Below are 22,036 nucleotides of genomic sequence, written 5' to 3'. Positions count from 1 at the left end.
GGGCCAAGAAGGCTAAGGAGCGATCACCAGCATCGGCTTCGACATCGGACGCCAGGATTGTTGAACCACAATTCGCTGACGTCGATTTTACCGGGTGGGTCAATGCCAATCACATCCATATCTCACAAATGGATACTGACATTTCACCTTCAACCATTATATTTGACACGGGTGCAACACACCACGTATTCAATAACCGGTCTTATTTTACTTCATTACAAAACATTAATCCTCTTCCAGTTAAGATGGCAAACAATTCCGTTTCTTCTTTTATCACTGGTGTTGGTTCTGTCCGTATATGCAATGTAATGAATTCTTCGGAAATTTTAGAAATCAAGAACGTGTACTTATGTGAGACTTTGAGACATAGCTTGCTTTCTGGAGTTCAACTAGAAGAAGACGGTATTACTTTCAAGAATTCAAAGGTTGGAATTGAGTTGTGGAGAAACAATTCAAGAGTCATCACGGCTCATCGCTCTGGCAGGAAATGGATCCTCAGGGCAGTCAATCCTGATATTACTACGGCAGTTGTATTAGGTGATTTTATGTTATGGCACCGACGCCTGGGTCACCCTAATGACCGCACTCTTTTGAAGCTTGTTCGAGACGGTTCTTGTGTAGGACTTCCTGAAAAGCTAACCAAAACAGTACCTTGTGAAGATTGCGCGATTTCAAAATCCACAAAGACATCCACAATCGGACCATCTCTCATTTCTTATGATTCTCCCCTCCAACTCGTAGTTGCTGATCTGTGTGGACCCTTCCCTGTGAAAACTGTTTCAGGCGCTGAATATTCACTCGAGATAAGGGACGTCTATTCAACTTTCATGCGAACTTATCTCCTCAAAGCTAAACACGAGGCTACCAAACACATTCAAACGTATATCGCTGAAGCAGAAAGAAGGACAGGCAACAAGGTCATACATTGGAGAACTGATGGAGGTGGGGAGTTTGTTAACAATGCTTTGAAAGCGTACTTTGCAGAGCGTGGTATCAAAATTCAGACATCTTTACCTTATTTTCATGAACAGAACGGATCGATCGAAAGAGCAAACAGAACGGTGCAGGGTGGAATGAGAGTTTTGTTACGAGATTCAGGTTTACCTCAGCGTTTTTGGGGTTTTGCTATCACAACGGCCACTGATCTTCACAACAAAACTCCGAACTCCAACACTGGTTCGAAGACTCCCACCGAACTTATGTTTGGTTTTGCTCCTCAAGTTGATCATCTTAGGATTTTCGGGTCTTACGCGTTCGTTCATGTCCCTGCTGAGAAAAGAAGAAAGTTGGACAATAGAGCTATCAAGTGTCGGTTTGTTGGGTACCTTGAAGGAAGTAAAGGATGGCGCTTTTGGAATCCTCTTACTAATGATTTTATCGATTCTGGTCATGCCAGATGGCTTAACAAAAAATCTAATTCTACAATTCAAGACATTCATCAAAACATCGAACAGCCTTCCGAACCACACTCTCTTCACCATATCCTCACTACAAATGAACCAATACGTGATCATGAAGAACTTCGTAATCTCTTTGAATCCTTGTCGATTTTGTATCTGTTGGACGACAAGTTCTTTACCGAAACGATCAGGGAACAAGATGAAGCCATCCAACTACTTCAGGCGAAGGCGGCAGGTATTGCTCAGCGTCTCCCACGAAGCTATCAGGATGCCATGAATGGAGAACATAGTGCTGAATGGAAAGAGGCGTGCAAGAAAGAAATTGATATGTTGGTTAAATTGGGTGTTTGGGAAGAAGTTGTGTTGCCGGAAGGAGAAAAGACTGTGTCATCTAAGTGGGTATTTGCTGAGAAGGTTGATGTTAATGGAAATGTTATTAAAAGAAAATCAAGATTTGTTGTTAGAGGTTTCACGCAGCGTGAAGGAATCGACTTCTCGGAAACCTTCGCGCCGACAGCTCGTTTCACGTCATTGATGATCATCTTTTCTGTTCAAGTTAATAAAGGTTGGTTTATCAGAGGCTTCGATGTTGTTGCTGCTTATCCTCACAGCCCAATCGACGAAACGATCTATGTTTGACCGGCTGAAGGAATATCGCTTTCTCATCCTGCTTTGGTCCTTCTCCTTAAACGAGCCTTGTATGGAACCAAACAAGCGGCTCGTTGCTGGTGGAAACACTTCTCAAGTGTTCTATCAGGCATGGGATGCAAATATTGCGTCAATGATCAAAGCCTATATGTCCTTCATTACAAGAACGACACTGCGATGTTATGGATTCACGTCGACGATGGAGTCATTTGTGGATCATCAATGGACATTATTTCTTTCATTCGAGAATCTTTTCTTAAAAGCTTCCAACTGACCTGGAACGACAACCTTGACCAAATCGTAGGAATCAAGATAAGTCAAGCTCCGGGTGAAATCTTTCTCTCACAACCGACACTCACAGCAAGTATACTCGAATCCACGGGGTTCGCAACTTCTCGAACAGCAACACCTATGATTGCTAACCTCCATCTCGACACTTCTGATAAGAATGCAGTAGGTGTCAACGCATCCTCCTATCTCTCTATTCTCGGATCACTTTCCTATTTGGCAATCGGAACACGACCCGACATGGCCTATGCGGTCAATTACCTGGCTCGGTTCTCCTCAAGACCCAATGATGAACATTGGTTGGCTTTGAAACACCTGTTGAGGTATCTTAGTGGTACGAAAAATGATGGTATTAGATTTAAGAAAATGGTAGATGGTAATGACTTGGTAACTTACTGTGATGCGAACTGGGGGGTGAATTCTCCAGATCAACGCACGGTTTTGCGGTGTATTTGTTTGGTAATGTTATCTCATGGGCGTCAAGAAGGCAAAGTTGTGTGGCCACTTCCACATGTCATGCGGAGTATATGGCTCTTGGGGTTGCAGCGAGGGAATCGATTTGGGTGCAAAATCTTCTTCAAGATATATTTCAATTGAGTTTCATCACTACTCTACAATGCGACAACACAACAGCAATTAAAATCGCACAAGATCTACATCTCACAAAACACTCTCATCACGTAGCTCGAGAATTTCATTATGTAAACGAACAAATTTATGACGGTAATTTGAAAATTGAATGGGTGGATGGACCAAATCAAAAAGCTGATATTTTAACAAAATCACTTGGTAATATAATCTTTCAAATTCATAAGAAGAACATCTGCATGTCTTAGTATGGTAAACCTCTAAAAGGTTGAGGGGGGGGTGTTACGGCTATGGATGGCAAGGCATCAGAGATGGCTAGGCATCCAGCCTTAGCTCACCTGTTTTTGGTTTAGACCGGTGGAAGATATTGGAAGTTGGGATCTAGACTGGTTTCACATTTTCCTCTTTTGTCATCTATGTAACACCACGATGAAACATGTTTCATATATATAGTGTTGTTTTCTTCCTACTTCTTGTGTTACTTTCCTATTGTCACAATCTGTGTTGTTTCGATAGTTCAATCACTAACACTAGTCTGCTAGGTAGATTTATATTTCTCTCTCTCTACTTTTGCAATTGTCACAATCTGCGTTGTTTCGATAGTTCAATCACTAACACTAGTCTGCTAGTTCCCGTTCCATCTATTTGCCCGTCTACAATAAGGATGTCCAACATGTACACAGGCCGGTCCAGGCTCCCCTTTAATGAAGAGCCCTTTTGACTCTTTTGGAGAGGCTGGTGTAGAGTTTATCGCCCTATTGGTTGAAATAGGGCGAAAGAAGGTCAATCAGGGGCTCAGACGTGAGACTGTGATTACGTAAGGAGCCCCTAAAGAGCCCCTGAGGTCCGACTCACTAAAATTTTGGCTGTGTGCACTCGGGTTGTGTCGGGTACTTCGGGTAATGCCCCAAAACAAGGGGGCGCCGGGTATTTGCCGAACGGGCGGAAAATAGTGGGATCTTATATCATTTTAACTGATTCCAAAGTACAAAATTATCAGAGTACTGTCTATAGCCTCATGAACTCCATATACACATTTAAAAAACTTGGTGTCAAAAGTTCTCAAAATTTTCAACTGACTACAATCCAGAGAATACACACAGTGCCCACGGGCAGGGTCCCCACTGTTAGAGGACCTCTGCTTAGGGATTCTGTGTCAGTCTTGTGTCAGGTTTATCTCAGGTTTGTGTCTGAATAGTAGGAACTACCTCACAAAGTCAAATCAGTAGAGTACCCAAAGCCCAAATGACTGTGATCATGAAAAAGCACAGACCAAGTTACCTCCAAAACCTTGTTCAAAAAACTTGAGGGCATCCCATTCTTCAATCAAGATTGGTATGTGATGGTAGTATTGTGTCTGATAATTAGATGTCAAAACTACATTGACCTCTCAAGATTGATCAAAGTCAATTCAGAAATATAAGAAAGAAAGTTTAGAAAAGGTAGGAAAACTCACATTGCAGGCTGAGGCTGAGCACAGGCAGTTAGATACATCCAAATTGATGTTCCATTGCAAACCCCAGCAAGAAAAGGGCTAAGGTCTGTGATAGCCAAGTTGAGACCACTTTGCTTTGAACTCGCCTGGACTTCCCCTGCTCTGGCATAACAAGCCATTGAATTTCTTGGCCTGATAACAGATGTGAAGTGAGAAGCAAAGAAAAAAGAAATAGACATACACACATATCAATATAAAGGGAAACAATGTAAAGACAAAGATTGTACCACCTAACTTCTGGCAGCCAAGTATGATAGGGAATACAGTGGTACACATCCCCATCCATATCACCTTCATACTCTTTGTCTGAATTTATTCTGTGTGTTATGAGCCCTTAGTAGAATATGCTTGTACTGAGATTCACTCGAGTCTATACTGTGACTGTGTGAGGGATCTTTCAATCCTCACGTTGCAATCTTATAATCACCATAGGACTGTCATCTAGTATCTCCTGGTCACACTCTCACAAGGTCCTAATACTGTGCTGATACTTTTGAGGATTAAGATTGTAGTTGTCTTCATCTGAACAGTAAATTATTTTTGTTGTTGATATCAACTGATGCGACTTGAATGATTGGAATGGGGATTGTGAAGTTGGTGGGATTTGAAGGCTTTGATTTTGATGTCTTGATACCAAGCTACTTGAAGCCTTCTGTAACAACAAGCCTTAACTTATGAGTATAATAACATACATGAATGTGTTCAGTGTCCCAAACAACTGATTCCTCTGCATTAGCTAGACCTTCTGCAAGCTCCATTGCCATTGTGTTATTGTTTGAGCTAGATTTGGTGTTTTGAACTAACTAGGAAGAGTGGAAAAGGTGATAAGAACCAAGTTAAGTCAGTAAATGTGTAGAACAGAAATAGAAGGATAACAATTGATGGAAAATATGCAACCAGTTATATTATGGTGGAGATCATGATTGATGGGAAAATGGGCAACAGACTGTGCTAGAAGGATACTGTCATATGGACTGTTTGATATGTAGGTCCATTTCTTGTCAATCAAATTTGCTGAAACTCTGATGGAAGCATATTTGTTTCCTAATTTGGTAGTCTACACATTATGGAGCAAACAAAACCAAGCACTGTTGTCCCAAACAACTCAAGACATAGTCAGTAAGTATTCTGGGGGATCTACATAGAAAGAAAGAAGGACTGACCTTGATTGCATAAATGACTGATATGCTAAGTCCTATATACTTCTCCTTTCTTACAATGATAATTCTTGATTGTAGACTTAGTTGTTTTTAGAGCCTTAGGGTATGTATGACTTAGTGATGTTTTGAAAGTGTTTGAAGTGGTTGAGTTTAATTTGAATTGAGTTTCATATCGAATTGAGATTTCTAATTTAAATTTTGAATTTGAATTGAATTGAGAAAAAGGTTTCAAGGAAAATGAGAAAATGAAGTTGAGAAAGTGAAAGAACAGAAAAAGAAAATTAAATCGAACCTCATCCGCAACACTTTTCTTTAAAATAAAATCACTTTTATATTTATCATTATTCTCAAAGCTGTCATTACTACAAGTTCTCTAACAAACCATCTTACTGCATTCAAATCAATCAAGATAAGATCTATGTACCCAAAACCAACCGATAGGGTACACAATACAGCATAGTAATCAATTTTCATAAATCAGTCAATCCAATCCAATCATGTCAACTTCAAATCCAAGACCACAAACCATCACTTCTCAACTTAATTCAAATACTAAATCATCAAATCAAAAGAAAATGACTAGAAACAGATTACCTACTCTTCAAGAAGTTCTAGCAAGACAAACTAGACCACCTGTTGATCTGTTAAGTTTCTTTTCTACTCTTCATTCTCTCAAAAAATGACATTCATCACTCAAAACTAATCAAACGATCTTTATTCAAAACCAAACCCAATCGAATCGAACAAACCATATCCACCCAATTGAAATCGAATCATCAAACACTCACATTCAACTTTCAACAGTTATTGTTTTTATTTATACTTACAAAGAGAAAGAGCAGAAGATTCATTAGATTTTTGGTTAGATGCACAACAACATGAAAACTTATGTAAAGCGTATTTCAAGGATTTAAGAAAATCTCAAATCTTATTGAAAGATGAATGGCCTGCTTATTATGATAAAGCTAAGATGCGTGGTAGTGTTTATAATCAAAGTTTGTGTTCTTTTTCTTTTGCGATCGATTTTTGGATTTGGTTGGAGATTCATCTTCGATTTGCTTGACTTCTTTTGGGTTTTTAGTTAATGGGATTTCTAGACAAAGTAAACATTTATCTGAACCTGTTAGAGATCCAGTTTCAAAAGGTAATCCACTCATAACTTCATTCCAGACCCTTTTTTCCATCTTACTGACTCATCTCGATACAAACCTCATTTGACGTTTTTTATATCTTCATTCAAATCGAATCGATTACACCTTTCCGAAATCCATTTCTTTCGAATCGAACGTCTCCTATCCGGATCAATTCAAATCCATTCTATTCTAATCAGTTCGAAGATCCGGTAGTGCTTCTCGTCTATCCAACTCAAGAACTCCAATTCCAGGACCACAACTAGCACCTCATGTCTCACCAGCCGTTCGAGCTTTATTCCCTCACGATAATCCAGATGAAGAAAAAGACGCTCGAAGAAAATCTGGAGGACTTTCTCGTCCAGGTACATCTCATCTCAAGAACCCAACCCAACCCGTCATTCGTAAGTTCTCACTCATCATCCATCCCATCTTTCCAAACCTAACTCTTCTCTATGCATCTATCTCTAGCTCGATCTTCTGCAATCACTCGTACAGATCTAATCGCTTCTGCAGAACGAATTTATTATCGTTATCTTTTATCAGGAGCCGAAAAAGAAATCTATTTACCTTCTGCTCTAAGGATCTTGGATTTTCCTATCAATAGTAATACCTTACCTCATGCAGGTAGTGAAGATTATGAATTCGAATCGGATTTTTTGGCTAATATACCCGATTTATTCGTTAGTCAAAAAGAATATATCTATAGAAGGTTGGTCATTAGGATTTTCTTTTTTTTCGATTCCTTTCGAATTAAAGTTGATGTCGTGTATTTTTTTTCGTGTTTATATTTCGTTGGTTTGCTTTAGTATGGAACAAGATACATTTCCTAGGTTTTTAAGATCAAAAGCTTTTGGAATTTACTCCTTTAAGTGCTTTGGTTAGATTATCGGTCGGTTTACTTACCCTTTGGATCGGACTTTCGATTGCGTTTTCGATGATCTTCTTAGACGCTCAACCTAGATCTAAACGATTCTGGGTACGTTTTTTAATTCATTCTTGGCTTTCTTTGATTGGCTTTTTGCTTGAAATTGACTTTCTGGTTTGGTTTTTGGTTTTTTTGTTTGATCAGATTTTGATTCCTTTTATGATTGCTATCCTGGGAATTGTTTCACATTTTTATGATTTAGATCCGATTTTGATTTTGTTTAATCGGTCGGAAACGACGCCTTTTAGAACACTTAGTGTTAAAGAGAAATATGTTCAAAAGATTTTAAGAGGTTTGTGTTTTTCTTACTCATTTCTTGCTTTTCATTTGGGTTGTTGGTTCTTTTTCTGACTTTAGGTTTTTTTTACTTGTTTTTTTTTGGGATGGTTTTCAGGAAGAGCCATTTGGGTGACGATTTTGAGTGTTTTAGGTGTGGTGGTCTTGGGTTCGATTTTCATCAGTGTACCTGGTCATCGTCTTTGAAAGACTTGCTTTTTTTATTAATCGTGATTCTCAATGTGGTGCTCTTTTTGGAGAATCTTGATTTATACCCTTCTTTTTTCCCATCCTTTTTACACGTTATCGTTTGTTTCTTTAATATCTTTTATTGATTTTTTTTCTCTCTCAATTGGAAAAGAACAGAACAGATTTGATTTGATTTGATCTTTCTTTTTATTAATTTATTATTATTAATTATATGGTCTTCCGTCTCTTTAGCTTTTGGTTTTTGGTTTTTGGTTTTTGATATATATATATATATATGGAGTAGTAGGTTGAATTGGAGAAAACTTGAGAAATTTATCTTTACAATCTTTCTTTTCTCCTTTTATCTGATCTGTTTTGTTTACCAACTTTATCTCTCTTTCTCTATTTTTATATCTAATTTCTGAATTGATTTTTTTTTCTTTTTTTTTGGTTGTTGTGAGCTTTTTTATTTTGATAAGGGTTTTTTTCTAAACTGGTTAACTTCATTCATTGACTTTTCTCTTTAAGATTTTATAAGATTTTTTTAATTTTTTTGGAATTCATGGTTGGGTTTTATTATTAAAAACAATTATAGTTTTTTGAAATGGTTTATTCAGTGTAATGAGGCAAATTGGATATTTGTTGACAAGTCAAAACTACACTTCTTGACAAGTTCATTTTGAAAAGATCAAACTTGGGTAACTTCAGAGGAGATTTTTATGGGTAAATTTGACTGAGCTGGGATAAGCTTGTTTATGGAAGTCATACTACCACTGGAACTTACTTGAAGAATGTGATCCAAGAATATGTACACTTTAATTAGATGTGAGCAAGTACTAGGATTATTTAGAACAATTTATTCCTCAGGGAAAGATGGTCAAGATAAGTTTCAGACAGTGATGAATTTTGTTAAAATATTTAGCCCTACCCTATAAAGATGATATCAAGGATCATGTTGGTGTCACTGTCAGGTGGTGCAACATTTTTGAATTTGAATTAAGGATTGTTTTTTTTTCTTGGTGACTTTGGGTGTATTTGAATTTCCATGCAAGATCTGAGAATATGTGTGTATATCCTTTCTATCTACACATCAAGATGAAAGGTTAAGTGTAGAGAAAAACTTATCACTTTCTTGAATTTTGATAAAAAAAATAACTTGAAGAAAGATGATTTTTTCTCTAAATTCATTTGGTTTGTTGGTTTAGTTTTTGAACAAGAAAGAAAGAAATCTATGATTTCTTGTGTTTGTCTTAATGAATTCATCTAGTATATATATGTATACTTCTTAAGAATAAGTTAATCCAACTAATCTAAATTTTTCTCCTCCAAACTTTTCATTTCTTGTTGATTTACATTCTAGAGTATGAAACCCAGGAGAAAGGTTTTTCCAAAGTATTCCAGAATATCTAAAAATGATCATCATCAGAAGAAAAAAAAACGGTCATCAATCTTTGCTATTGTTTGATAACTATAGATGGGAGTGGTGGATATGTAAAACAAGTTGACTTACGCTAAGTAAGGCATACCATGATCAGAATAACCATCAATCCATTTTTGATCATTAGACCAAGCTCCATCTATACTACAAATCATTGCACCAAACGATTTATCTTGTGTAACCCAATGTAAGATTCCTACTTGACCTTCAATCAATTTAATTTTAAATTTGATTCGACTATCAATTTGATCAGTTGCAAAAAACTTTTTATCATTGATGATCACATGTTGAAATCCTCCGGTCATTCGGATGGGTTTTAAGGGATGAGTTGAGGATTGGACGGTTGAACAAGTTGGTTGAGAGATGATTGGATATGGTTCAGTTGACCATTGATCTAATAATCGTAACTGAAAAACAGAAAAAGATAATTAGTGAGATTTCGATATGTTTGATTGGACATCTTACGGTGGATTACTTACTCTGGGTACTTGACCTAGAGAATCTGGACCTGGCCATAGATCATTGTTAGGATGTTGCCACGTGTGTGGTGATTGTTCTCGACGATTTAGTTCACAGGTTTGTTTTCTCAAATACAAAATCATCAGATCTGCTACTGCTTTGTGACCGTTATAATTCATGTGCAACTGTGAAAGATGATTTTTTTTTGAGATGTTTTCTTTTGGCTTGATTTTGAAGAAAGGATCAACCTAAACTTACGGTATCTACTTCCGTTTCTGGTTCTGATCGGTTTCCAAAGAGTCCTAAAATCGATTTCTGACTTGGATCTTTCATTAGTAAAGGTAAGATCATATTTCTTACACTAAAGACTGGAATATCAAAGTATTGGGAAACTGGAAGGGTGGTAGGAAAACCAGTAGCGATATCTCCATTCTTTAATGCATTCACTGATACATAAAAGATCGCTGGTTGATTAGGTAGTGACATTAGTGACCTGTACAGCGAATCGAGTGCTAGGATGTTATCATCATCACTAAAGAAAATCAATCTTTATGAGCCTGAAAATTTGATGGAAGAGAATAATTTTGGTCAAGTACTCAACTGCCAACTATTTAGATCAAACTCTACCATGATTAGGTCAAGGTCAAGTGGTATATGCTCCTGATAGCAGAACCTGAAGTATGTCTTTTATTGATCGTGATGAAGGAGATGATCTTGTCAATGTGAGGAACTGCTCAGATGACGCGAATGATCAACTGACAACACTGCTTCCTGGTACAGCTCCATTGAATAACTCATGATTGGAACTTGGGTTGTTGGGATAAGTAGCTTTGATCCAGTCTAGAACACGCTCAGAATATATTGTCCCAGGTCCATGCTTATACATCCCATGGCCAAACGACACTATTGGCAGAAAATCCAAAAAGAGACAAACTCAGTGATTGAAAAGAACGAAATTGATGAAGAAAGAGGATAGGCAAATCAAACTTACCACTCCCACCTACCACTCCTACCTTGACAGTCTTTCCATCTTGTAAAGATTTCAAAAACCTTCGGGTTCTGGTTCCACTTCCTTCATAACCTCTTCCCATCATAATCACATCTCTACCATAAAATTTAATTAAATCATCTTCTGGATCATCCAATGGATCACAAGAAGTTTTGAATCTTTCGGTTTGTTTGCCTAAGAAATTATTTGAAAGGACTTGCTTTTGATGATTTAAATCATCAAGATTACGAACCGATGGTAAGATTAGATTTAAGCCTTTATAAATAGGTGTATTGGAAGTAGGAAAACAAACGTTTTCTCTTGGAGGAGATGTATAGAGGTTTTGAAGGTTATATAGATATCCTATAGAAAGACCAAGTGAGAAGAATGTTACACCTGACATTAATTGAGAAAACCGATTGGAGCGTCGGATCATCTCGAAGAATGTAACTGAGTAGGAATAAGAAAGGTGGTGAGAAGATTAGACTTCGATCCGAGATGAGTCATCGGTCAAAGTTCTTATAAGCTAACCTGGTAACGATTACCACTGAGCTGAAGTTTGATTGCGGAAAAAATAGAAGAACGGTTTGCGCTGTGGGGTTTGAAGATACCAAAGTTTCATTGAATCCATAGATCCTCTGGCTGCGTCTTTGAGTCAATTCGGGATGAAGAAAGTTAAGGGGAGTGAAATGTGTAGCGCCGATGAAGCAAAGATATCTCTTGCCCTGAGATGTGCAACCGCTCATACATGATCGAACCTGATTTGATCAATCAAGACAACTGGTGTTGACTGCGTGCAGCTGATGGGTTTAGGTCTCACGCGTAGGGATTTCTATGGAAAGAAGTCATAGCCAAGCTGAGTGATAGACTTATGGTTCTGCGTGATTGATATAGGGATCGATGTGGCAAAGTGGGATCGGCGGCACCAAGTGTTATCACTAGCTCTGCGTACTCATCGCATGAGATTCATTTGATGTGTTCATGAAGTAACAAGTCATCCTGACCAAGTCCGATTTCAGAATGAAGATATGTCAGATAAGCTGAAAATAACATCGAAGAGATAGATTTCCCTTGAACTTCGAATGACCGGTCAACCCTTCATGGCCCCTTCAACCCCGAATGAAGGAACATCGATGACCTAATCGCTCACATGAGAATAGCATTTCCGGATATCAAAATTCGGGGAACGTGTGATATAAAAAAATCTTTGCGAAGCTTAGTGGAACTTCAAGAATCTTGCTTACTAATCAGACTGGGCTCGAGTGCCGTTATATCACACTTGTCGAGGAGATACGCGAAAAGCCTAACAACAGGTCCCTTCTTATTTGGCAGGTGTCCTCTGGAGCCTGCGGAGGAGGCACTTACCAATTATCAGCACTTTTCAGCCTGATTAGATCCCCAAAGTCCAGATACAGTCGTTTCAAAAAACCTTGTCACAAATGTTTTGTTGAGCTAGGGGCCCAAGCTTGGTGGTCAAAATATTATTGGTTTTGTATTTTCAATCTCTTGAGCCCAGCCCATTGCTGTTCCTCGACAGCCACATAAAGTTGCCCATGTGTAAATACTGGCGTAGGCAACTGTACTTCAACCTTTTCAAGACTTTGACCTTATGTTTTATTGATTGTCAAACAAAAAGCATGAGCCGTTGGAAACTGATATCAAGAAACTTTGAACGGTGGGGTCTTTACCGTCATGGTTCACTTTTATCTACGGAATGGCAACCAACTTGCCGCTTCTTGGACCAGTTATAACTTGGCATTGCAAAATGTGTGTTTGAATTTAAAGTATAGTACTGTTACAAAGGCCCTTTGCAACATCTGAATTCCTCAACAACATAACTGTATCCACAATAATGAATTTGCTTTAATGGCATTGTTAACAATTGTATAAGATCCAATTGAGTGCTAGAGTGAAAATATAATGTGCTGAAATCATCTGCCAAGGAGGTTGCAGCAGCAATGACACATGGTTTGGTGGTTAAAAATTCTGACAGGAAGATAGAATTTGAACAATGCTCAGGAAGAATTTATTACCACTAGCAGAATTCTTGTATATAAACAACTTACATATTTCAATTGGCATGTCACCTTTTAGAGCATATTATGGACACAATCTGAGCTTCACAGGCACTTGGAACTTAGAACAGAAGCCACCATCTTTGGATGAATTAATCAAGCAAATCAACAAAGTTCATGATGGATTACTTGAAGCAATGAACAAGATGAAATGAAATAACAATTTGACAAGAAGGTGTTGAGTGCTCTGCAATGGAAAAACATGACTTTGTCTGGTTGAGCAGCCAGCACATCTCAATGACAAGACCTACTGCTAAGTTCTCTCATAGATGGTGTGGTCCATACACATTAGAGAAAAAGATCAGTATTAATGCATATAAATTGATTTTGCCAGAAGAAATGCAGGAAGTACATCTGTTTTTCAATGTCAACCTTTTGAGAGAATTTACAAGGGGATGACGAACCACCTGTACAGTCAAAATTCAAGATTAAGAATAATATGGAGTAATTGGAATATCAACCAAAAGAAATATCAGAAGAAGAATTGGATACTTGGTAAATTGGAAAGGATACACATCAAATTGGGATTCATGGGAGCCAGAAAAGAATTCAATGAATGCTCAAGATTTAGTATGAGAGTTTGATGAAAAATATCCCAATCATGAAAAAGACTATTTTAAGACAAGAACAATATGAGAGAAAGTGTGAAGCTGTTTGCCACTGGGTTTTAATGCTAACCTGTGGAAAAATAGCTGGCCTGTCAAGATGGGGCTGAGTCATAAAGGGAGGAGTGGTGTATGAATTCAAATACTAAGTACATGTTTATACTGTGTAATCTACTTTGTGTACTCTAGTGTGAATAGAAGGAAAATTTTGGCCTTCTGTTTCCTCATGTTGCAATCTTGTGATTACCTCAAGAACACCCTGTTTTTCCGATCCCTCACAAGCCTATCAAACCATTACAGGATGATCCAAATAGAAATAGAAATATGAGTATGAATGGGTTCATCTTGGTAGCCAGAAAACACTTGATTCAATGCCACAGATAAAAAATACTGTCTAAATTGTTTGGGAAAGAAGAGGTTCAGAATTCAGGAATTTTGGAGAAAAATCCAGGTGATGTCCCTCAATGACAAGTGTCAGTTGAATTGGATCATCTTTCAAGAACCCCACTTGCTCTTGTATTGTGAGGTCTGTATGTATGGTATTTGGTTTATCCACCCAAAGTTTATCATGAATCTAAGTATTCAAATTGTCAACATCATCGGCATTGGTTGAAACAGGAAGAGAATCATGGTTACTCACCAGGAGAATTTTATGGGAGAATCTCTCAAAGTTAGAGTGTACTAAACAAAAAGCCTTATTTTCTTGATACCAGGATTTGATATCAACACTATTTATGTGAGTTGTGCAAGCTTTAATTGTTTTTCTAAACCTTACGTTTTTATTCATCTGGTCTAGGAATACCAATGCCCCTCTCTCAAAATGCTCTATCAGCCGCATGATGAATTCTATACTGATTACAAACACCTCTATATTTTCATCATCATTGGTCCTCAGTAATTGGGCCACTTGATCAAATTGTTCTTCCAGTTGTTCATCTTGAACTGGGCTTTGTACACATGAAACATCCTTTAGAAAGATTCCAAGTTTTTTGATTGACTTGGAACTTGAGCTATCCATGTTCATTGCTAACATCTGCCTCCCAGCCGCTTGTAGATGAGTGTGATCTGTAAATTGGACCACAGAAGGCTATCAGAATCTCGTTTGGTTTGGCAATTGAACCTAATGATTCTGCCAAATCCTTGGAATATTTATTCCAGTAAGGTATTTGAGCTGTTCATACATAAGCCAGCATAAGTTTGAGGATGTCACCTACTTTTTTGTGCAAAAATCCATTGATACTCCCCAAATCCGATTTCTTTTGGAACCAAGTTCGGAAATAACTTTGACCAAACCTGAGCGGCTTGTGTAACATCATTTATGCTGTTCATGAACTCCATCACATCGAATTCCAAACACGGATGAATCAAAGTTTGTAAAATCAAGGGCTTCAAGAAAGCTGCTGCTTTGTCAAACATCAAGTTTGATAGCGCCCTCTTACAATTTTCTAGCAGAAATTGTGTAGTCCCAATGTTTGGTGGTCTTCTGTGATCCGTTAAGTCTTCTTTCAAAGGTTTGTTGAACAGGTGCTTAGAGTCCTTGTAAACAAGCTCATTTATGTCCCGCTTTGCATAGGGTAAGTGAAAGTCTCGAAAGTCATCTTGCTTTTCTAAAACTTTGCTCAATTTCTCCCGAGTCTTGGATGAATTTCTTAATAGGTGGTGAAAGATTGCAGTGGTATAATTTCCCTCCCAAACTCCAAGGTGGATTTCTTGAAACATGATTCGAAATTCCCCCACAATCTTCTCGACCTGCTCTTCCTCCTCAGGAAGAGTGCTTCTCAGAAGATATTGTGAGATAATCCCATAAACTTTGCTCTCCCTTGTAGGTAGTCTTTTTACCCTGATGGCATCATAATGAGCAAACAGCGCAGCCCTTTCCAGACACTCCTTTGCACCTGTGGGCCGTAGCAGGCCGTAGCGTTTTCATGTCAGAGGTGCACATACTGAACTCGCACACGCACAAGCCGTAAATCGCATACCATCATATTGTGTTGCGGGTTCGTGGTCCTTGCCTCTATGCCTCAAGCATTTGTATCTGTATGTCGTAGCCGCCTCGAAGTCTACAATCGCAAACGGAACGTGGAGCTCATCTTTCAATCTACATCGCGCTGTTGTCAGATATGGAAATGTGACACACCTTTGGTCATCTCTATCTCGACAGTCACTTGATTGGTCCAAGACAGTGAGCTCAGTCTTTCCCTCAGCCGGTCTGAGTAGGAGGGTACATTAGTTGTGAGTGCTGCTACGATCCCTACGGCCCAAAGTCTGTCTATCTCCCAATCGATTTCGGTGCCCAAAGCCTGTTGAGCTAGGTCTAGACATTCGATCACTATTTGATCATTCCGTTCAAGCCAATTATGCCAAGACTCTGGGTATGAGGTCAGTGTAGATAGTAATACCAAAACTTTCTCAGATAATGCTTTGATTCCTATGTGCGAAGTGCTCTCCATGACCAATTTGCTATCTCGAAAAAAATCACAGTGTGGTATTGGATCTGAAGGCGGAGTTGACAATTTTACAATCCCCCATAAGGTAGCACGTGTACGTCCAGCTCGCGTTTCACTCGACCTATTCATTGGCGCAAAAGTATGTTTGTTTACCGTGCTGGGACCATATACCTCTCCTGGGTGCATGGATCCACGAAAGGGAGACCACGAGCTGAGCATGGTCATCACAGATAGCTGTGAAAAACGAAGAAAAAGATGTAAAATATGCACATGTTGACCGCAAGCCTGGGACAGATTTAAAGCACCCAATCCGACATGTTTGATATGCACATACAATTGCTCAGCGCAGTTACGACGCCGCAGCGTCGTCTGAAAGTCAGACAAGTATGATCTCGATCACCCGGTTATGATAAGAAGTCACGCCCGATCTTCACCGTGTGATTCGGCTGAATTCCAGGTGACGTTACCAGACAAACGGCATCTCATCTGAACACTCGATAAGTAACATCGTCACCTCGATCGAGGCAGGGTGATGTCCACGAGTTTGTCCTCAAAGGAAGTCAAAAATCCCAGCGGAAAATCTGTTTTTGTAGTGTATCCTTCACAACAACGGAAAAATGTGTCAATATATGCTAGGCCCTGATGTAGCCAACAATTGTAACAGTGACAGAAGGTACGTTCTGATCATCACTAGGAGTCAATCTTGTGGCTGTCATTTATTTCCGCTGAATTAAAGATCGTAAGGGCAAAGGACTCCCAGCTGTGTCATACCAGTTCACAAGGCAATCGGCCAATTACCTCAGACAAAAGCTAGGGTGGAGAGTGTGATCAGTTCCCCTAAGAATGTATACATCACGAATTTTACAAACAACTGGTCTTCAAAAGTACCCAGACAAATTGAAAATCAAGAAAGACAAATTTTGTAGAACAAGCTCGTTACGACAAACAAATCAATCACCTAGGCATTGTATGAAAGTAAACTAACCATACTGGATATCAACCATATTCGTCCACAGTATCAAAATTACTACCCTTCCTCGACTTGCCGGTTCCCCGACTTCGACCACTCCCTCGCCCTCGTGCGCGCCCTCGTTTGCCAACTCCCCTGCTTGCACCACGAGGAGCTCCGCGTGTCGAAGTACTGTTGCCTTGCGGACAAGCACTTGACCAATGGCCTATTCACACATGACCTCGGTTTGAGAAAAGTTGTATTTTGCACATAGCTTCTAAAAATACGAACCGGTTTGACCACATTGATAACATTCACCGCCTCCGTTCGCCCCGCGTGATTCCTGAGCACTACCGCTGTTTCTTTGTGGACAGCTTGTTGAAAGATGACCAGGCTGATTGCAGCTGAAGCAAGTGTAATTTGAATTCTGTACGTTCGACCTTTGTTGACCTGATGGATTTGTACATGCACCTGATATGGATAGACAATAGATAGGAGCCGTATTGAGCTACGAGGCATGGCAATTGAATGTCATCCGACTTACTACTCCAGTGCCCCGACTCTCCACATTTGAAACAGACTTGGTCGCTTCCTGTTCTGTTTGTTCTAGAAGGACCAGCGACTGGGGCAGAATCATGACCCATTTCGTCCTCCCACTTGAAGAATTTGCATTGAGCAGCCTTTGCTACCTTACTGCAACACCAAAACACACGTCCTTTGTTTGGACCTGATCATCGTGCGATAGAGAATACATTTAAATTGGCCATCTGGATGATCCCCCTTCCTCATCCTCGAGGGTAAGAAGCTGTTACATGAGGGACACGATTCAAGGGATCCTCACCATCTTTTCCTACGGTCTTTCGGTTGGCTTCCAGATTACATTCACACCGGATTTCTTCCCGAGCATTAGATGAAGGTGTCATCCGAGGCCGGCTGGAGGAGCGCTCCTAAATTCATGACAGTCATACGGGCGAGCGTAGGTAAATGTAAAGACCATACTGTTTCACCGATTGACTCAAACTTACACTCACGGATCCAGTGGGTGGCCGCTTACCGAGCAGTCCATTCTGGCCACTGGAATTACTTTGAATACCTACTTCATCTGCCCAGCCCTGAAAACCACAGCTGTTCTCGTTCTGAGGTTTGGGACATGCATAGAACTTACGACCTCTGAAGAAATCGAGTTTCATTGTCAGCGCATGATCAATATTTCCGATATTGTGAGACAACATACTTATTGGGTCCTTCTTTGGAGACTGTTCGCTCAACGACTTCCCCTCCACATCGGCAAGTGGGTTTATCCTGACCGACTGAAGATATCAATTGTAATTATGGGCCGACTTAGTGAATGAAGGTTACGTCATATGGGAGGTCAATTGAGCTATGCTATCACCTTGTTCTTCCGCAAAAGCACGACCTTGACCCGTCTGGGCTTTGACAGTGGAGCCACTCGGGCGATTCTGAGCAGCTGCTTCATCCGACCAGCCTTGAAAGCCACAACTGTTCTCGTTCGGTGGTTTAGGACACGCATAGAATTTGCGACCTCTGAAGAAGATGCATTTTTTGATGAGCGCTGGACTCGTGGCATGTGAACAGTGGGAAAACTGACTTATTGGGCCCTTCCTTGGAGACGGTGCGTTCAACGACTTCCTCTCCACATCGGCAACTGGGTTTCTCATGCTCGGCTGAAAACATGAATTGCAAGGATACGATACTTAGTATATGGAGGACATGGTTTTTGAGAGGTCCATCGAGCCATGCTATCACCCTGTTCTTCCGTATCAGCGCGACCTTTTCCCGTGTTGGCTTTGGAAGCTCGAGCTGTGGTGGTCTTTCGCGTTGTTGCCCTAGAACCACGCGTTCCAGTACCGCCGCGACCATTACCGCGACCACCCCCAGGTCGGCCGTCACCTTCACTGTCGTCGTCAGTACTTCTATTACCTGCGGCGGCTGCACCTCCCCGACCTGCCCCCCCGCCTCTCCGATTTCCCCGTCGATTATTATCAGCCCCGCGGCCGCGGCGACCACCGCGACCACCTCCCTCATTTCCATCATTTCCATCATGATCATCGTGATCATCCCCGTCCGCATCGTCGGGTGGATTCATATATTTTCCTACCGTCGCCGCTATAAGATTAAATGCAAGTTTCGATCGCATAAAAACTTCGCGATACTCCTCAATGGTCTGATGCAAGACTTCATGTTTGGATTTAGATCCCTCGCAAATCTGTGACATGCGATGTTCGGTCTGTATGAATTATAACATAATCAGTTTGAAAGCTTAAGAAAACAAACGGACAAAAGCTTTGCTGACCTCACGCCTCAACTGCGGTTTACTCAACGACTTGTCTAATCCGATCGCATTGTATCCTTCCACCAGCCCAATGCCTAGAGTAGATGGAAGCAAATATTGCACATTGCCTTCTCTAGACTTGAAGACATAACTACGATCGATTATTCTAGCAATATGTTCAGCAATGGTCGCATCGGTACCTAATAGATCGTGATATACATGAGCAATAAGCTTCTGAGAAAAAGAACAAGTCCGGAAGCTATACCAATTCCATTTTTGTCCATCAGCCCGACAAGATCGGCCTCAGTCAATAGGTTGGGACGAGTCGTAGTGCCTTCATTCAATTCACAAACACTAGGCAGGAATTTTTCACCCACTTGAAAATCAGGCAAGGTATTTCCACTCCATTTATCATAGATATATACTTCCAAATAATTTCGCTCAAGAATGACGAGACCTGCAGTCCGAACGTAAGGCTGGTGAGTCAATGCCCATCATTGGATGCCCTCGACTACTTCATTGCGTCCAGCAGCTAGAGTATTTAACATGGTGAACGCACCGGTCGCGGTGAACTCTTCTTCTGCAATTAGTACGTCGATAGTGGTAGTCTTGCCGATAGCATTTTTGGAACAACATGCGAGGTAACGCCTCGTGATGAGCTCGTACACCCGTTTTTCATCACTTGCCAAATCATTTGCGTGTGCAGTAGGGTGAATGGGTGGATGTGCTTTGTCGTTCTTCTTCCCGTTTCGTGGCAGCTGAAAAGCACCTTCATTTTTTAGTCTGATAGGATTCAAGTGTGGCATCAGCTATTGCTTAGCTCAGGATGACAGGCAGAAATCGCTCACCTGGATGCGAACCCACCCCATGAAGCGTCATTAATTTGTTTTTCAATCAAAGCCTGATGATCAAATGCGGGATCAAATTGATCGGTCTCAGTCCTTGGATAGCTGACTAGACCTCTGATATACAGTTTTTCGGCGATCTGTAAAAAGGGAAGTGGATTGCATAGATAGGGACCAGGTCACCAAGAAAGTAAAGGTCAGATTTACGTATAGATCTTACATCCAAAATTGTCTTTGGTGTCAGGTGTAACAACCGTGAACCTGTTTTTTGAAGTTCGACCGTTGTCAGCGGTAGCGGTTTCCTAAATCAGGACCAAGAGTGAGTTGTCAGCTTGCACAACTCCCATGATGAGCATGAGAGCTTCGAGGTTCTTGACGAGCACAACGGTAGACGCCGGCGCAATTAACCCACCATTTGGTGGCAGGCTTGACCGCTACATTTTGAATGGTAGCTTCGGGCTCGTCAGCGCACATCTCATAGAGTGCAAAGGCAGTATGGTGATCAAACAGCCGGTTCCGCTTCCACTTGAATTCGACGGAAACATTTTCGCGCTCCAAGGTCACATGGATATACCAAAAAGTTTCAGGTACAAATGCTGCGACCTTGTCATATTGATCGACAACGAATCCTAGAGTAGGAAACTGACAAGGGCCTATGGAGATAAATGTTAACCAAAAAGATGCAAATGATTCGAAGGATAACATAGAACATACCATAGCTGATGACAGTCTCGATCTGTGGAAAACGGGGTTGGAGGCCAAGCGTCTGTTGCCTTGTCAAGGCAGCACCAATTCGAAGGTCCAGTTCCATTCTGGTTTCCACAGCATTGGCTTGTTTCATGTCCAGTTCGCCAGCAGTCCTACAAGCGTTATGAATTTGCCTAATTTCAAGTACAGCATCATGTTTCAATTGACAGTGAAGTATCGCGAAGGGGAAACTTGATACGCACGCAGGGATGATCGCACTGAAGCGAGCCCGAGAGACAGTAAGGTTCCGGTTGGCCTTCAGACATACGGACTTGATCTCAGAACCGATGTGTTCGCCTTCTCTATCACAATCTGTCCATATCATCAATCGATCGGATCCTCGAGCTTCGGCCTGCAGATTACGTTCGATACCTTTATGCTCCTGAATTCGAGATGGTCAGATCATGAGGACAAGGGAAGGCGCGTAATCCATTTCACGCACAGGGGTGACAAAACGCTCGATTGGCGCGTCGAACAAGGCGAAAGGGTCACAATTTGACCATTTCTTGTGATGTGCATCGAAGTCAGACTGAGTTAAATGGCCCAAGACCGAAGTGACGGTAAAGCTGATTTGCTGAGTCGAAGGAGGAAGACGATAAGTGAAGTCAAAGTTTTTGACATATTTATTTGGCGATTGTCGCTTTTGATGACCCAAGCAAAAGAAGAATGTGTTGCAGTTTCCCAAATGTCAGTTCAAGTGCTTCACTTGGGCATCTTCCTAGTAAAGCGTGCGGGACAAGTTCGGACGGGTGAGGTGGTGACCAAATCGTTCTCACGGTTTGAAATTGATTGCTAGACAATATCTCTGTGATTGCTCGAGCTATCGAGGGTTTCTCCGCCACACACAATACCTGAGCAGGAAGATACAAGGTGTCAGGCAAAAGATAACAACGCGACCTCAAAAGTTTTGAAGGTCCTTACTTTCATTATTCTCGTTACCTACAAAAGTTTTTCATTTGGTTGTCCGTTTCAACCAATGTAGAACGCTAGGAAAGTATATATTGAGTGTGTATGTAGAAGTCTTCGTGGGATTTGGTCATGGATGACCATCAGCTCAGGATATTTTGGCGTGGATTGTGAAATTTTGT

At 40.5% G+C, this 22,036-nt stretch overlaps 6 protein-coding genes across 6 annotated transcripts; 1 reads left to right on the top strand and 5 right to left on the bottom strand.

Moving 5' to 3' along the window:
• Positions 1-6,076: 6,076 nt before the first annotated feature.
• Positions 6,077-8,120, top strand: MELLADRAFT_104474 (uncharacterized protein; the record flags this gene model as incomplete). The annotated part of the gene is made up of 8 exons (XM_007407522.1): positions 6,077-6,222; positions 6,384-6,574; positions 6,661-6,723; positions 6,910-7,113; positions 7,181-7,421; positions 7,583-7,688; positions 7,782-7,929; positions 8,032-8,120. 8 exons carry the CDS (start codon positions 6,077-6,079, stop codon positions 8,118-8,120), a joined length of 1,188 nt encoding a protein of 395 aa, XP_007407584.1.
• A 1,267-nt stretch (positions 8,121-9,387) lies between these two features.
• MELLADRAFT_104473 (uncharacterized protein) lies at positions 9,388-10,485 on the bottom strand (the record flags this gene model as incomplete). Its single annotated transcript, XM_007407460.1, has 4 exons — positions 9,388-9,508; positions 9,613-9,947; positions 10,020-10,184; positions 10,258-10,485. 4 exons carry the CDS (start codon positions 10,483-10,485, stop codon positions 9,388-9,390), a joined length of 849 nt encoding a protein of 282 aa, XP_007407522.1.
• A 265-nt stretch (positions 10,486-10,750) lies between these two features.
• Positions 10,751-11,423, bottom strand: MELLADRAFT_104472 (uncharacterized protein; the record flags this gene model as incomplete). The annotated part of the gene is made up of 2 exons (XM_007407459.1): positions 10,751-10,902; positions 10,991-11,423. The coding sequence occupies 2 exons, from the start codon at positions 11,421-11,423 to the stop codon at positions 10,751-10,753; spliced, it is 585 nt and encodes a 194-aa protein (XP_007407521.1).
• Positions 11,424-14,677: 3,254 nt separating this feature from the next.
• MELLADRAFT_61416 (uncharacterized protein) lies at positions 14,678-16,339 on the bottom strand (the record flags this gene model as incomplete). The annotated part of the gene is made up of 5 exons (XM_007407458.1): positions 14,678-14,838; positions 14,882-15,203; positions 15,405-15,562; positions 15,647-15,775; positions 15,805-16,339. 5 exons carry the CDS (start codon positions 16,337-16,339, stop codon positions 14,678-14,680), a joined length of 1,305 nt encoding a protein of 434 aa, XP_007407520.1.
• Positions 16,340-17,346: 1,007 nt separating this feature from the next.
• Positions 17,347-17,653, bottom strand: MELLADRAFT_30715 (uncharacterized protein; the record flags this gene model as incomplete). The annotated part of the gene is made up of 2 exons (XM_007407457.1): positions 17,347-17,534; positions 17,608-17,653. Coding segments are annotated over 2 exons (234 nt in total), but the record flags the coding sequence as incomplete, so codon positions are not given.
• A 1,085-nt stretch (positions 17,654-18,738) lies between these two features.
• Positions 18,739-21,802, bottom strand: MELLADRAFT_34533 (uncharacterized protein; the record flags this gene model as incomplete). The annotated part of the gene is made up of 11 exons (XM_007407456.1): positions 18,739-19,311; positions 19,378-19,556; positions 19,622-19,813; positions 19,916-20,139; positions 20,205-20,341; positions 20,422-20,503; positions 20,614-20,854; positions 20,916-21,082; positions 21,152-21,330; positions 21,391-21,588; positions 21,725-21,802. Coding segments are annotated over 11 exons (2,250 nt in total), but the record flags the coding sequence as incomplete, so codon positions are not given.
• Positions 21,803-22,036: the final 234 nt, after the last annotated feature.

This window comes from Melampsora larici-populina (assembly GCF_000204055.1).
Source record: "Melampsora larici-populina 98AG31 unplaced genomic scaffold MELLAscaffold_9, whole genome shotgun sequence".
NCBI classification, from domain to species: Eukaryota; Fungi; Basidiomycota; class Pucciniomycetes; order Pucciniales; family Melampsoraceae; genus Melampsora; species Melampsora laricis-populina.
The sequence above is the reverse complement of the archived record's forward strand: the minus strand, read 5'-3'. Positions and strand labels throughout refer to the sequence as shown.